The sequence below is a fragment of the Lynx canadensis genome, chromosome D2, assembly GCF_007474595.2.
Source record: "Lynx canadensis isolate LIC74 chromosome D2, mLynCan4.pri.v2, whole genome shotgun sequence".
NCBI classification, from domain to species: domain Eukaryota; kingdom Metazoa; phylum Chordata; class Mammalia; order Carnivora; family Felidae; genus Lynx; species Lynx canadensis.
Window position 1 is genome coordinate 27045506 of NC_044313.2, and position 16013 is coordinate 27061518.

At 51.0% G+C, this 16013-nt stretch overlaps 1 protein-coding gene across 4 annotated transcripts; it reads right to left on the bottom strand.

Moving 5' to 3' along the window:
• Nucleotides 1-425: 425 nt before the first annotated feature.
• Nucleotides 426-15076, bottom strand: PPRC1 (PPARG related coactivator 1). Of its 4 annotated transcripts, none has more exons than XM_030334710.1 (14): nt 14890-15076; nt 10978-11166; nt 10287-10433; nt 10065-10166; nt 7049-9950; nt 6672-6725; nt 5786-5843; nt 4937-5007; nt 3257-3986; nt 1914-2060; nt 1732-1798; nt 1492-1613; nt 1092-1243; nt 426-805 (listed from the first exon to the last, which is right to left on the bottom strand). In XM_030334710.1, exons 1-14 carry the CDS (start codon nt 15040-15042, stop codon nt 702-704), a joined length of 4998 nt encoding a protein of 1665 aa, XP_030190570.1. In that variant the 5' UTR covers nt 15043-15076; the 3' UTR covers nt 426-701. The 4 variants fall into 4 exon arrangements, with proteins under 4 accessions (XP_030190570.1, XP_030190569.1, XP_030190568.1 ...); XM_030334709.1 differs by having other exon boundaries at nt 14908-15064; XM_030334708.1 differs by having other exon boundaries at nt 10074-10166; nt 14890-15064.
• Nucleotides 15077-16013: the final 937 nt, after the last annotated feature.

Here is a 16013-nt window from a genome sequence, read left to right on the forward strand (position 1 = left end):
TCTTGTGTACCAAGCGTGCTCAAGCTAAAATGGTACATGTACACAGAAGTTTCTGTTTAGAGATCCTTCATTTGGAACAACTGCAAACTTCCTCCAGGTTCTTGATGGTGAAATCCCTTCCTTGAGACTGCAGCATCAGCATCCCTTTGTTTGAAATGCAGAATCTCAGGCTCCACCCCAGAAGTCAGAATCTACATTCTGAAGAGATCCCTTTTAAAGTTTGAGAAACACTGCCCTAGAAGACTGATTTCACAGACAACACAACCTGAGGAGACAAGTATCAAGTCCAATAGGATTTTGCATCAAACCAAAGAGGGGTCCTAGGAACTAAATGGAGGTAAGCACGTCCCTGATTGTATTCAGATTGGAAAAGTGAGTATGTCTGGCACTAGCACCATTGAAAGAAGCACAACAGCACTTGGAAATTGTTTGTAGTTCGTGTTTATTGGTCTGCATAGTGCCTTAGAACTTCCAAACACAGGGGAACCCCTCAGCCCCAAGTTAACTTGTTTCAATGCCTGTTATAAAAAAACAAATAACCCTTCAAAAATCTGATTTAACACATTTTTTATTTCACTTTTTTCCATTTCTTTATAAAACAGTCATCTCACTAGCAGCTCTCTCCCCTAAATTGGGGGAGGGGAGGGTGGAGGAGGTTGGACACCTCCAAAGAAAGAGGGAAGGGGGAGAAGGGCCCAGGGTTACCTCCTGAGGTTCTTCTGGGCCTGTTTCAACAATGTGTCAAAGTCAAGAGAATCAAATTTGCTCTTTACAGGAGCAGGGTCAAAGTCTTCCCGGTTGGAGTCTATAAAAATAGAGACAGACATCAAGGTCTCTGACAATACTTCCCAATCACAGGGTCCTCAAATGGCCAGCCTCCTCCCACCCCAATAATGGATGGAATAACATCAATCACCCTGGTTTTAAGTAAATAAGACTAAAGAGCCCCCATTTCTCCTCTCATCCCACCCCCTTTGTGTTCTTTGTGTGTCACATAGAGACAAGTCTACCTAGCTCCACTCTCAAAAGGTTGGAAACCCTTCTGGGGACAATATGAAGTATGCCAAAGCCTCGGGGTCTCCTCCACTCACCAAGATCAGAATAGCTTCTCTTGCAGAACTGCCTGCGGCCCCCAAAGCAGAGATCAAAGGGCTGCTCATCTGCCTGCCTTAGCTTGTGGCCACTCTCGATGGCTGCAAATGCCTCTTCAGCATAGCGGTAAGTGACGAAGCCGTAGTTGTCACTGGTGAGGAAGGTGAGGCAGAGGCTGGGATGGCTATTTAGGCACTTGCCAAGGAGAAGAGATACTTCCCAGGGTAGAGAGAGACTCGGGTAGTTCTTCTTCCCCAAATGGCCAACCCTCTGACTAGGAGTGAAGGTGTCATCCTACATTGCCTAACACACCAGAGGAAGGAAGGGGGAAAGACAAAGCAGCATCAAGGTAGACAAATGGGGTGGAAAGGACATTCTGACCTATAGGTCCAACCTTACCCTTGGACACGGAAGTGGATAGTGCACTCCTCAATCTCTCCAAAAACAGAGAACCTCTGTTTCAATTCTGACCGAGTCATGCGGCCAGGTATCTTCCCAATGAAGACCACTCTTCTCTCCTCCTATGTTGAGACAAGGAAAATTGACACACCATGAGCCAAGGCCACTGCTGCAGAAGGCTCTCCAAGCTCATGGCTCAGGGGCAAGCCCCATCCTCCCAGGACCTATTCCTCTACTCACTATTGCACGCTCCTTCTGCAGCACTCTCTGCCTTTGGTAATGGTCATGTGAACGATAAGAGCTGTACCTGACATGAAAAGAAGGTGCCATCAGCCCTCCAGACATTAGACAACTCAGGTCTCAGAACTCTCAAATTTGGGATTTGCATCCCAGATACACAGACTCCCTGATCACACACTCACCTCCGCCTCCTGTCACTTCTCCGGCGGGGGGATGGGGAGCGGGACCGGCTTCGGGAACTGGATGACGAAGATGAGGAAGATGAGGAAGATGAGGAGGAGGACGAGGAAGAGCATCTTCGGGAACGTCCAGAAGAACTGCAACTGGATCTAGAGAATAAAGAGGCATGCAGGAATGCTGGGAGTGGTGCAGATATATTCTGCTTACCTCACCTTGGCCCCAACCTTGCCTCCCTGTCCGGAAGCTCAGGACCAAAGGCAAAGCAGAGGAAAAGAGATCTAGAAGAACTCCACAGATGACCAAACTGAGCCCTCATGAATTTTAGGTGTTTTTGGAATGTTTTAGAGTGTTCTCACATAGATCATAGTTATTTTCAACTATGCAATTACCAACAAAAACGTTTAACAAGTCAAAGAAAAATAAATGGAGACTTGGGAATAAAGGGCTGGGCCCTAGGTCTAGCTGGGGATGCCAGGCCTGGGTCTCTGGGTTCCTGCTCCCCTAACATGTCTCATAGCAGTACTGTGACCAGGATGTAAAAAGGAGGTGACTTGCTAGACATGGAGTAGAGCTCATTTCTTAAGAGGTCATTCTGGCTCAGGGGCACCTGGGTGGCTCAGACGGTTAAGCATCCCACTTCAGCCAGGTCATGATCTCACGGTTAGTGAGGCTGAGCGCCACATTGGGCTCTGTGCTGACAGCTCAGAGCCTGGAACCTGCTTTGGATTCTGTGTCTCCCTCTCTCTGCCCCTCCCCCACTCGTGCTCTGTCTTGGCTCTCAGAAAATGAATAAACATTTAAAAAAATTTTTTAAAAAAGAGATTATTCTGGTTTAAAAACAAAAAATTATTCATGGATTAAGTAGGAAAATCTTGGTCTTTAACTGAGAAAAAGGTATTGCCAGAAAACGTATGAGGCCACAGTGACAACCAAAGGAACTGCCCAGACTCTTTCCTGGACAGATGATTAGAAGAGCTGCCATTAACAAGCTACTTATCCCACCTTCCAACATCCCACAAGAAAAGAGCAGAAGTGAGGACTGATAAAGTATGTAAAGGATCAAATACGGGCGAGACGCAAGCCTAATGGTCTCCCCAAGGCAGGGGTCAAGGAAGCAGCAGGCCTCGGTGATCCCCAAACTCAAACAGGGTATAGAAGCTAAATTCTCACAGCTTGCCTCCTTCAATAATCCAGTAAAGGGGGAGAAGACAAAAGCCAAGGACAGAAGTAGAAGCCTTAATGCCTGAAAGCATCAAGCTCAATGTGCAAAAGCTTTCTAAGTAAACCAGAGGAGAGCCCATGGACTTCCTAAATGAAGAGGACCTAACAGGCCATCAGAGCTCACCTTCGCCACCTCTTGTGTGGGGGGGAGAGGGACCGGGACCGGGACCGGGACCGGGATGAGGAAGACGACGATGAGGATGAGGAGGAAGATGCTTCGCTGGTCCGGTCGGACCCAGAGCTGATAGAACGGCTGCTGCGGCCACGGCAGCCCTGCCAGCCCCGGCTTGGGGGGCTGGCCGACCTGCAGGCTTTTCGGTAACAGCGCACCGACCGCTGCTTGGCTGAGGGCTCAGGGGGAGTCCTAGTGTTCATGTCATTCCGGCAAGGTGAGGCCTCAGGGGAGAGCAAGGCGGATGGGGCAAGGCAAGTTGCTGGGGCATCTGCCTGCTCACTGCTAGTCCTGTGATCAAGTGGCTCCTGGGAGGCAGCTGTGCGTGGGGGCAGGGGGGCGGCCAGGCCCAGGGACAAGACGGGTTTGATGGTGATGTCCTGATGGCGTTTGACGTTCCATCGGGAGCCCACCTCTGGAATGACTAAGGCAGGCGTCTTTTTGGGGGGAGTCCTGCTCCGGACACAATAGTCATGGTCCCCAGAGCCCACATGGACTGGACTAGGGCCATGGACCCCTTCTTGGAGGCAGGCTGCAGCTGGATGTTTGGCCTCTGTAACTCCTTCAGGCTTCAGGGTTCCCTCCTGGGCGGTGGACTTAGGAGATTTGGCTTTGGCCAGCAGTGAAACAGCAGCCAGGGGCTTCCATAATTGGTGGGGAGGGGTGGCTGGTGGGGTGAGCCCTGTGAGGGGAGGGAGGATGGAGATAGCAGGATGAGATCCGATTCTACACTTCCAGGGGCTCCAGAGACCCCCACCTCATGTCACAAAGTACACCAAAGGTCAACAGCCCAACTTCTCCCACTATTGCAACTATTCCTTCCCCCAAGTTCCCCATCTTGGGGACCAAGCAATATAAACCCAGACAGCTAGCGTCCTCCTGAACCCCTCAGCCTCTCACTGCCCAAACCTAGTTAGTGACCAGCTCCTATATGGTCTACCTCTCCATTCTTAGACCCAGCCCTCCCCCTACACTGCCTGGGCTGCATCTGCCTGGACTCCTGTAATCACCTTCCAATGATCTCCTGCCTGGGGCTTCATGCCCATCCACCGGTTTTCTACATTCCTGCTACAGGGAACACCCCATAACCAATTGCTTCTTCAATGCAAAGATAAAGTCCAAACAGCTTAACACGGCATTCAAAGTTCCCTTCATCTGACTTCCTACTTAACACTTCAGCTTTATCTCTTGCTTTAGTTCTGCCCACCACCCTCATCAGCCACTACACTCCAGTCAAACCAAACAACTCATAATTCCCCGAAACATACCAGGCTGGTTTCATTTCTTCAGTTCTCCAGCAGCTCCATCTCCCTAGAATGCCCCATCCCCTAAATCTAATTGGTATTAGTGATCTTCTCAAACCTCTGCCTCAGGGATAACACCAACTGTACATGACCCTCCCCTGACTGACCCATTTCAGATCCCACTATAAACCACAAAGGCTCCTTTAACATACGATCTCTGATACTCAACATGCTCGTTTATACATCTGCTCCCTGGACTGTGAGAATCTCAAGGATGAGGATCAGATCTCTGTATTCCCAACAACTACACACACCCAGTGCAGGGCAGACTCTACAAACATTCGCTGCATAAACTAATCAAAGGCAGAATTCCCCACCCTGAACCCACCTGCCACGTTGGCCAGTTCTGGGGCTTGTAACCGGTCTAGGGGCCTCTTCTCCTGGGGAGTGTCAACGTTGCTGGCGGGGGAAAAGGGAAAGCCTGGTTCATTGCCTCCTCAACATCTTGTATATGTTTTCCTCATAAAGCAACGGGAGAGGGGTGTGTGCAGAGAAGAATAGGATACACAAACTGCCCCTATCATTCTCCTCCAGCACAAATGCGATCTTACTGACTGAATGTAGTTTGGGTCTCAGCTCAGCTCTGTCCAATTCTAGGAGGCAGGCTGGCTATGACCTTAAATACCCCCCACCTCCTTTAAGCCAGGAGACTTGCCTGCCTAGCTCAAACCAACCCAAAATCAACATGGATGGGAATATGCTTGGCAGAACAGGATAGGGTACTATGAACATGAAAAATGAAAAAAGGCCTCTCAGTGCTGGAAGACTGAGGAACAAGGAGGTCCAGGGTACTTCGTCCGAGGAGTCAGGAGAGCCCTAGCCACCAACATCTTACCCCACTTGATCTTTTATCATCACTAGTGTTGAGCAAGCTTAACACTTGATAAAAGGAAGGAAAGAAATCCCCAAAGGCACAATTTGCCAGAAGACAAAAGGCAACTCCAGGACATCTGGAATCCCAGACTGGAATCAGCCAGAGGATGGTACACACCCTCCTACCTACCACCCAAGACAGTGCCCAGTAGTGATGAGCTGAGGAGGGGAGGGGGAAACAGGGAAAGACTCTAAAGCTGACTAAAAGCCCTGTAACAGAGGCATCCAGTTGACGGTCCTGAAGCACCGGCCGGCTGCTGACCAACAGCTGTAGGGTAACTCGCTCATATGTCTCCATACTCACCCTGAGTTTCCTACAGCCAAGCTGTCAGCAGGAGCCGGGGGAGGGCACTCCTTTTTGGCTGCAAAGAAACCAAATTAGTTAAAAGGCCAACCAGATGTTCCAGATTGAGGAGGCACAGAAGGGCTGGCTTTGAGACCCAAAGAAGAAAAATCCACTTTGTGTACATATTTCACTGGACTCTCCCCAGAGAGATCCATTCTCTTCTAGTAGGTACCCAGGTACTATTTTTAATGTTTCTGCTCAGAAATATCTGTTAACTTCCCAGTGAATCTGAGATAGAGTCCAAACTTCTAAGACTAGCGTTCAAGGTTCTATATGACCTAACTTCCCAGTCTTGGTCTATTCTGGTTCTACACTTATACCATATTATATTTTTCCTTGTATTGTAGATAACTTGTTACTAACTCAGGGACATTTATGTAATTTTCCTCCCCTATTAGACCATAAGCTCCTTACAAACAGGACATAGTATCCTCCAGAGCACCTAGATCCTTGCTTTGTACTGAGTAAGCTCAGCTATCCACTGTCTTCCAAACATACAATCCTTATACTTCTGCCTTTATTCACTACACACGCATCCTGTATTTCAGAGCCCAGCCCAAGAGCCAGTTTTCTAGAAAAATGTCCCCAACCAACCCAACCCACCGGGACCTCCACATCCAACTACTCTTTATAATTCTTGCCATGCTTACTGCCACCTGTCCCTGGCTTAGACTGTATTGTCCATGAACCTGGTCTTCCCCTTGCAATCAGATTGAAACTACTTCTCTGGGACTGAGACCGCCCCTCCACCGTTCCCTTCCTTCCACCTAAGCAACTACAGGGCTGGGCCCAAATAAAGCATCAATAAAAAGGGGTTACAGCATAGCTACCTAGGTGCCCTCACCTTCAGATTTCTCAAACTGCTCCAGCAGACTGGACAGGTCCGATGCCTCAATTCCTGTGGAAGTACACAACACAGGATTGGAATCCAGCCCCTATCGACTGAGTGCCCAGGTCCTGGAATTCCCAAGTCATCTCCCAAATCAATTCCCTTGATGCTGTCCCTAACCACTGTACTAAGCAAACCAAGGCAGCAACACAAAGCAGAAATCAAACAAACCCAGAGCTCTGTCTCTCAAGAACCCTCCAAAAAAACAAAGAACCCTCCAAACAAATCTGACAAAGACCAGTCCCTATGAGAGTGGTTTATCGTGTTCTATGGAGGACACTCCCCATCCAACCCCCATGCCTTTCACATCAACTAAACCATGTGGCACTTACCAATCTCACTGATGAAAGCCTGTACCACGTCCTCAGGGCCTTGAGTCCGTGGGGTAGGCAGGAAGGAGAGTTTCCTTAGACGGGCTGGGTGGACAGCAGGCACCTTAGTTACAGTGCTCTGCTTTGGTGTGGGTGTAGGAACAACCTTGGTAACAGGAGAGGGGGGCTTCTCCCTGGGCCTTGTCTCCTGGATCTCAGGCTTTAGCCTCTCTGATGCAGGCTCCTCAACATCCACACTCTCAGCAGACAAACACGGTGGAGCCTTAATCTGGGGGCTTTGCATTGGGGAGGACACCTTAGGTTTCAGATGAGGAGACACAGGCACTGACTTGACTTCCACCTTGGTGGGCTCCACCTTGGTGGGCTCTATCTGCAAAGCTCCCTGACCAGTTGACCCAAGACTGAGAGGAGGAGCCATTGGCACAGAAAGTACACTTTCAGGAGGGCCAGCTGGGATGCCACTGGGCTCCACCTTGGGTGGGAGAGCAGCTCTCCCAACAGATGCCAGAGGCAAAGGAGGTGGTGGCATAGAAGGCCAGAATGGAGGGTGTTGCAGCCCTGGGCCCCATCCCAAGGGCCCATAGGCACAGCTGGAGCTGTAAGGTGGGACTGGGGCTGGAGGGGGTACCCAAGGCACATTGCAAGTGGGGGGCACAGCATAGGTGCCAGGAGTACCAGATACTAGGGGCACTGTTGGTGGCGGGGGGAGGCATGGATAGCCAGAAGGGGACACAGGGGGATAACAAGGCCAGGGTGGCACAGGAGCATAATGAGTATAGGGATCAGGTGGCACTGGTCCCATAGACACTGGAAGACTGGGAGGCTGCAAGGGAGGTGGGGGCAGACTGGGGATCCCTTGCCCACCTGTAGGAAGGGGCATCATGGGAGTCATGCCTAGCCCACCTGGGGGAAAAGGCAAAGCAGTGGGCATTGTGGAGGGCATGGACTGCACAGTAGGAGGTGGAGGTCTTGCTGGTAGTGGCATCTCTTGGGATGGCACCTGTTCAGTGGGAGTTGAGGCCACAGGTTTGCTTGCAGGTGGCTCAGGACTAGGAGAAGCAGGGCTGGGACCCATAGGCACAAAGCAAGCCTCAGGAGGAACCTCAGGGCTTCTCTGCAGAGTTGTCTTCTTGGCTGGGGCTGGTGGGATGACAAGACAAGGGATGTCTGCCAGCCCTGTGGGGGTCTCTGGGAGACTAGGCCACTTCCCAGCTGGGGGCTGGGGACTCCTCTCTTCTGCATCTGCTTGGCGCTGCTGCCTTCGTCGCCGGTACTCTGATAGGCTAAGAGGCCGAGGTCTGGCTTCCTGGGTTGTGGCACTGGTACTACTTTCTACCTTCAAAGGACCCACAACCTCCCGGACTTCGGGGATGATGGCCTTTAGGGGGTCCAAGGACTCTGACTCCAGAAGTAACTGGGGAGCTGGACTCCCCTGGACTGAAGACACTGCACCACGTCTGGGATCAGATGGCCTAGATTTAACTAGCACAGGATCAACTGGAGCCAGGTCACTGGGAAGAGAGTCAACTGGTGCTGAGTCGGCTGGGACAGGGTCACCTGGTGGCAAGTCATCTGAGATGGGAACAACCACTGTAGGGTCAATTTCTGCTGAGTCAGCCAGGACTGGGTCAGCTGGGAGAGGGTCAACCAGCTCTGAGTTGGCTGAAGCAAAGTCAACCAATGCAGGATCAACAGGTACAGGGTCAGCTTGAACAGGGTTAACTGCAGTGGGATCAGTTTCAACAGAGTCAAGTGGCATGGGGTCAGCTGGAGCAGAATCAACCAGTGAGAGAGGAGTTGGAACAGGGTTAGCGTGGATGCTGTCTACCAGGTTGGAATAAAGGTCTAGAGGATCTTCTTTAGCAGCACTAGCTTGTCCAGCACTACTCTCCAAGTTCCCAGAGCTAGGTTTCTCCAAGGCAGCTGCCCAGGCCCGAGCCCAAGCCCGGGGCTTCCCTCTACTACGGGGAGGTGCGACCTCTCTTTTAAGTTCCTCCTGAGGCAAATTTCCTGCCTGTGAAGTTATCTCTGTGGCCACAGTAGATTGCCCACGAGAAGATGACCTCAGCCTCCTGGCATAGCCTTCTGTACAGGCTGCTGGCTGCTCTTTGCTCTTCTTCCTCCTGCCCTTTCGAGCTCTCTGGGAACTCAGCATTGTGTTGGCTGGTGGGTTCTGAGACTCCTTGGGCATCATTGGTTCCATGACCTCCTTGGGCTCTAACAAGCAGACTGACTCCAGCTTTTCCTCTGACAACCCCTCTTTCTGAGGGCAGAGGTTTTCCTTGGGCACAGCAGCCTCTGTCTCTGACTCTAGTGTAGGCATGAGTAGCTTCAAAGCTGGACTGGCCTCTAGTGAGTCATCCAGAAGCACAGGCTGGGGTCCAGTAGGAATCTTCCGTACCACAACTGGGATCTCCAGGTCATTGCCAGCTGTGGCTGCCTGGCCCACAATCTCTAGCACCACACAGTCCTCAGGCAGTGTCAAATCATCCGGCTGCTCCTGAAGCTCATCCTCGAGTGATGTCAGGTGGGTGAGGTTGGGCAAGCAGTATGGATGCATGGCCCGCACCAGCTCACTCAAGGAGGAGATGCTCTCGTCGCCAGCTGCCTGCACTGCCATCTCTGCTGCTGCTGTTTTATCTTCCTCCTCCGGGCAGGCCAGGTGCATAGGGAAGTCTGGAATACTGCTCACAGAGTTGTCGAGCTCCCCAGCAAGCATCTGGCCACTAAAGCTGGCCACCTCCTCCTCTTCTTCCCCATCGCTACGCTGCTGGGGAGGAGGGGATTGGCCCCAGCGGGCTCTTGATCTTGAGGGTCTCCAGCTAGGAAGCTTAGGGAAGGAAGTCTCTAAGAAGGAGGGTGGGGAGAAGTCCCAAGGGGGATCTGAGAGGGACATCTCAACCTGCAGAAGAGAAAAGAAGCTACAGATGTTTTCGCCAAGGATATATTTTTCCAGGCCTGTCCCCACATACCTCTCCCTCCTGGGAGTCTCCGAGGCTCCCTAGGTCAGGCTTACCCCGCTCACTCTATTACTGCCTGTGCTGGGCCCCAGTGGGTCAACTGGGGTGATGAGGTCACGTTCTGGAGGTGTCCGGGAGAGGGTGAGCAGCTTGTGCAGCTGACAGGGAGAAAAAGACCTGAGATGAGTTTGTGCTTCACAACTATTTAAGTAGGCCCACAGTCATGGTTCTAACATTTGCACCAACCACATACCCTCTTCCCCTGGTCCCACACTCACAGAGGAGCCCTCCCGAGGTGACACAAGCAGTTCTGAGTCAGGAATGCTGTCAAACGGAGACAGGTTCTCGGAATCTGCATTGTCCAAGATCTCTGTCAGAGCTGTGAGCAGTGACACTTCATTCTGGTCCTCCAGAGATAACCTGCTCTGCTCCAGAAAGACAAAAGGAAGTTCCTACCATTATTCCTAATGGTCTACTGGCCACTCAGAATGACTGCAAGCCAAGAGAATCAGCCTCTCAGGCTCAGTTCAGCTCAATTTGCTAGAGTGCCAGGAGGCATGGGCTCTAATCTCATTCATTACCATCTCCCACCCCTCTAATGCCAACAGAGGCCTGTCAGAATTGATACTTAGGCTTATGTTTCACATATTCCTTCCACCCCTAGATGTGGGATGCTCAGCAGACAACCCTCGGCTAGGCTGGAATTGAACTCAAAACACAGATGGGAACCCCCCTGGACATGTAAGTTGGGGGCCCATGCAGGACTACAGTCCAAGCCTGCCAGGGCATGTTCACACGGGATATAATCTGGCAGCTTGTAGCCCAATTCTCCTGGAGAAATGAGAAACACACTTCAAGGACTCAGTTTGGGTATCCAGGAGCCAAGATCCTGGGAAAGCAGAGCCACCGGGCCATAGCCTCCAATGCAAAGCTCCCACCTGAAGACCTCCAAACCCAGTCCCAGCTCACCTCCCCAAGGCTCCCAAAATCTTCAATGAGTGAGATGAGGGAGGCATCCATGTAGCTCTGCATGGTCCCCAGCAGTGTCTCATCCTGCAGTATCAGCTCCTCCATCTCCAGGTCCTTGTCCCGCAGACAGGGGCCAAGCCGAGACAGACTGACAAAACCAGAATCGTCCCCTTCTTCATGCAGCAGCACCTGAGGCAAACAGGACAGTCAGAAGGGTGTAAAGTCTGCAGAGCACGGGGCACCTAGGGCAGCTGAATGATATGCTCTGTAAACCAGGTGCCCAAGCTTCCACCAATGGCCACAGACTCAGCAGGAGCCCCAACAAAGCCAAACCTCTGGACTTGCTGGGCAGAGAGAAGTACAACCCACGAAACAAAGCCCCAGTCAGGATGGCAGTGTTCATGGATCTTCTGGGCAAAAAAAAAAAGTCTGGACTCCATCCAGAAACAGTTGGAGCCACTGAAGATCACTAAACCAGGGAGTAAAAACATCAGAAAGAACAAGATTTTTCAGAAGAGTCAAACAGTCTGAGGGGTACACCAAAAGAGTGGTGGTCAGCAAACAGGCAATTTCAGCTCCAACCACCTTCCCTCTCCCAAATCCTGCCTAGGCCTCTCTTCTCTGCTTAGCTCAAACCCTACCTTCCTCAAGATAACTCAGGCTTCCCCAATCCATGCTGATCTCTCCTCACACCCCTGAATTCATTCAGGTTTCTGTACCAGTGGCAATCACATCTTGTCCCCTCTCCACCGCATGATAGTCCTAGCATCATTACTAAAACTAAATTCTAAGTTCCTTTGGGGCAAAATAATCCTTTGTACGATACTAGCCTATATCCTTCTTTGATCTTGGAAGGGTTTAAACTGTTCTTATACTTCCTAATTATTCGTGATGCCTAGCACCATGTCTTATACACAGCTGTGATTCACACTTAATTCACACTTTTATTTTGAAGGCCCTACAGTGTGCCACTGAACCTCTCAATGGTAGTCCCAAAGGAAAAGTCTCCTCCCTACTCCTACCATGTGAGAGCATAAGAAGAGAAAGCTTGATTCCTTGAGTCAGTACATGGAAAAGCCGCACCCCACTACTTGCCTGGGAACCAGCAACATCTTCAGCCTTGTCAGGCAGGGAGCCACCCGCCCAGGCCTGTCAAGAGTGTGGGTGTGGGCAGAGCCAGAAGTAGCTGGAATGGGACTGGCAAGGCCAGAGGCCAAAGCCAGGGGTATCTCCACTATAGGAAACAGATGATGGAAAGACTGAATAGAAACAAATACAAGCCTCCCTCCCCCACTCAGCAAAGGGAAACTCTGCACCTCTTTCAAGAGAAAACAAAAAACAAAAACACAGGTGTGACTATACCCTCTAAACCCACCCCCCTAACCAAGCTGAGGAGTTCAAATGCCCAGAGAGGAAAGGCTAGATACACTTTAGGAGACCAAGTCCAGAGAGGAAGTGAAAGGTGGCAGGTTTTAGGCACTAACTCCTCCCAGACCTTCACAATCCTATAATTACAACCAACAACTGAATAGCACCTGGCTCAGCAAACACTCCTCCTGGGTGAGCAAGGAGACTGCATCTCAACTTGCCCTGCCACCTACCTGACCCAGCCACCAGGCCAGAGTCTTTAAGACAATGCCCAGCTCTGGGAACCACTCACCACCTCCATCAGGCAGGTACTAGAGCCCTAGTCAGAGACACCCCTCTCTTCACCTGACAGCACCTATCCCTCAATCCTCACACAGCACAGCTCCCAGATACCAAGATCATCTAGCAGAGAAACCCATCTGGCTTTCTCACATCCAGTCTTGTCCCTACAGGGTTCAAAAACAACTACAAGTTATTAAGAATACACATCTGATTACTTTGAGACTCTTCCTAAACCCTTCCAATAGCAGCTTACTGCTCTTAGCATTAGGTTTAAACTCCTTAATATGTCTTACAGGGGTCCTGATCTTCCCTACTAGGCTCTTCTCCAGTATGTCCTCTCTTACTACTGTGCCTCTCTCTCTATGCATCAGCCATACAGGTTTCTGTTTCTTTAATAAGCCATATTGAAGCCTCCCACTTCAAGGCCTTTCCATACTATTTCCTCTGATGAAAACTTCCCTCCCTCACCTCAACTTAAAATATCCCTTCCCAGACTTCACAATATAGATTACTACTGCTGGTTATATAATCCCAAATATGCTGCACTTTTCCTTTTGTGCCACTTATCATTTATTTATTGCCTATCACGATAAAACTGGACGATACTGGAGAACACGGACCGTGTGTGGTTTTACCACAGCATCCCTTGTGTCTGAATACAGTATCTCAATAAATAGTTGGTTGACTAGCTTTCACATGCCCATCTTTTGGGGGGAGGACGTAAGGGAAGAGATATACATAATCTCTCCATGAGACCACCTCCAACCACCAATAACCATCTAATTTGGACTACAGCTGGATCGTGGATCCTTCCTGCCTCTCCTCCAAAAGGTGGGCAGCTCCCAAGCTACGTCCCCAGAATCATGGGCCCGAACTGGTTGGCTGGAACTGACATTACCTGGTAGCCTGCGGCCCAATTCCCACCTAAAACCAAAACAAAAAAACCCAAAAGCTTTCAAGGACTCCACTTAATTGCTTAAGAGAGATAACCTTTCAGACTGAGTCCAGCCCACTGGCAACTTTTAAGAAGCCCTCTGCTGAGGAGTGTGATAACACTTTCTCAGTATGGAGAACTGAAGGCCAAGCCAATAGAATCTGACAGAAAGAAACCACCTTTGTCCAATAAATGTTCAACTAGTGGTGAATAGCTCTCAAACGGCCTCTAACTTTTCCCCATCCCCAGCAAAATTCCAAAGAGCCTTAAATACAGACCACCTCAATTTTTTGTGTGTCAATAAAAGAAGCAGGCCTTAGCCGCCGCCTCAAAAGAGACGCTGGAGGAAAAAGTGGGGGAAGGAGAAAGGATTCTCTTTACCTTACTTAGGCTTATCCCATGTATATGTTGACACTCCCCATGCCCCTTGTATCAGGAATGAAGCAGGTCCGAAAGCAACCAAAACGCCAGTGTCCATGACTCACAACCCACCACAAGCCGGTCAGACAGAAGCCGCCACAAGCTTACTTCACAGCCCTTCAACCTCAGCCTTCTACACTGCCCAACACACTCTAACATCCACAGGGAACTGACTCCCCGCACATCTGGAGAGTCCTTCACCATCCCCTGTCGAGAGGCGCCGTGGACCAATGCACGAGAAAAAAAACTCCTCCAAGGCTCTGAGCAAAGTTTACTCTAGCAGCCCCTACCTTCCTTCCCAGCCAGGGGCCCCCCCAGCCCCGCCGGAGATGGCGGGACGGGCTGAGACACACCCAGTTCCCAGCAGTGCGGCTCCAACGCCGATACGAGATGCCGGGCAGCCTGGAGCGGGAGCCACGTGGACATCCCCTCCCCGCCCCCACGTGGACCCGAGGGCCACCCCCCCACCAGAAGCCCAACCCACGTGGGTGCCAGGGCCGCCTAGAGGGGGAGGGGAAGCCGACAAGTTCTCCCGGGAAAATTGCTCCCCCCGCCATCCCACGTGGCTCCGAAAAGGCATTGCGGCGCGGTGCTAGGGGCACCCCCACTCGGCATCCTTAGAGGAAGGTCTTAGTCCACGATTCCAAGTCCGAATCCCTGACTCCCCACCACGGGCCGTTTCCAACACCCGACTATGCCCCTCCAGCATTCCGGAGGAATGGCCATGGGGACCCCGCCTCTGCCTGCATCCCTCCAGCAAACAGCCCAGGTCCATTCAGCCCAACCTGTCTTCCGCAGCCACCCGCATAGCCTCCCGAGCGCTTCCTCCCTTTCCTGTGGCGTCCACGTGTCATCGCCCGGCACACGCTGCTTTGCTGCCAGCCGCGGGCCGCCAGCCAGCCTCTCACCTGCTCCCCACCACTCACAGCGCCCACAGTCCCATACGGCGCTTGGCTTCGACTCCCCCAACTGCTGCCGCGCACTCCACCCCCGGGGTCGGGTCCGGGGCCCCCACTTGGTGACGGCGCGACTCCGTCTCTCCGTCCCCGGCGCGCCGCCATCTTGGCCCCTGAACACTCAGCGCAGCTCTGGTCGCCGGCACCGCCTCGCCCAGCAGATTGTGGGAAAGGAACTACAATTCCCGGAAGACACTGCAAGACTGCGGATCCCAAAAGGCCTTGCGGCAAGACCCACTCGCACCTGGGAAGAGGGCCCTGGCCTCGCAAGGGAGCCTGGGAGTAGTAGTTGCTTTAAGGGGAGCCCAGCGGCACGTGCTACAGACCTACTGTCATGCTTAATTTTGTGTTCCGCTGGGGGGAACCTAGTTGGAGAGCGCGAGGTAATAAGAGGAGAGTTACCATTTGCGCATCTCTTTATTGTCCTAATTTGTCCAACTGTCGGAACGCCGTCTTTATCTGACGTTCTATAATGCGGTACTTTCCTTTCCCCTTAGACCAAGTGGGCCTGTGTTTTGAAACAGCACCCTCTAGTGGGCACCCGCACTCCCGGAACTAACCTTCACCTAATCTGCGCCACTCCTGCTAGTTTAATCTTTTTTTTTTATTTTTAATTTCTGGTTTCATTAGGAAATGAAATAATTAACACACATCACTGTATAACTTTAAGGCATATGCTATATGATTGTTTGATTTACATGTACTGTGATTACCACCATACGTTCAGCTAACCCATCTTCGTATATAGATAAAATAAAAAAAATTTCCCCTTGTGATGAGATTTCCTTTTTAACAACTTTCCTATATACCATACAGCAGTGTTAGTTATGTAATGTTGCATATTACATACCTACTACTAATAACTGGAAGTTTGTAGAGTTTAATCTTAAAACACCGCGTTCGAGGGATCTCCTTAGGGCTTCTCAGAAACCCACACTGGCACCTCATTGCCAAATGTATTTCCCGCTGCTGCACTTTATCTTGTTGTCCTCCAAAGACAACTGGTGTTCTCCTACCTTTGTTTTTCTGTTTGGAATATTCGAACTTGGAAATATCTTTCATGCCCTCTTTTATCT

Coding starts and splice junctions, on each gene's coding strand:
- PPRC1 (XM_030334710.1), bottom strand. CDS start 15,042: ATGGCGGCGCGCCGGGGACGGAGAGACGGAGTCGCGCCGTCACCAAGT. Junction 2,061..3,256: donor CCACACAAGAGGTGGCGAAG/GTGAGCTCTGAT, acceptor TTTATTCTCTAG/ATCCAGTTGCAGTTCTTCTG. Junction 806..1,091: donor GAGAAGCTATTCTGATCTTG/GTGAGTGGAGGA, acceptor CTATTTTTATAG/ACTCCAACCGGGAAGACTTT.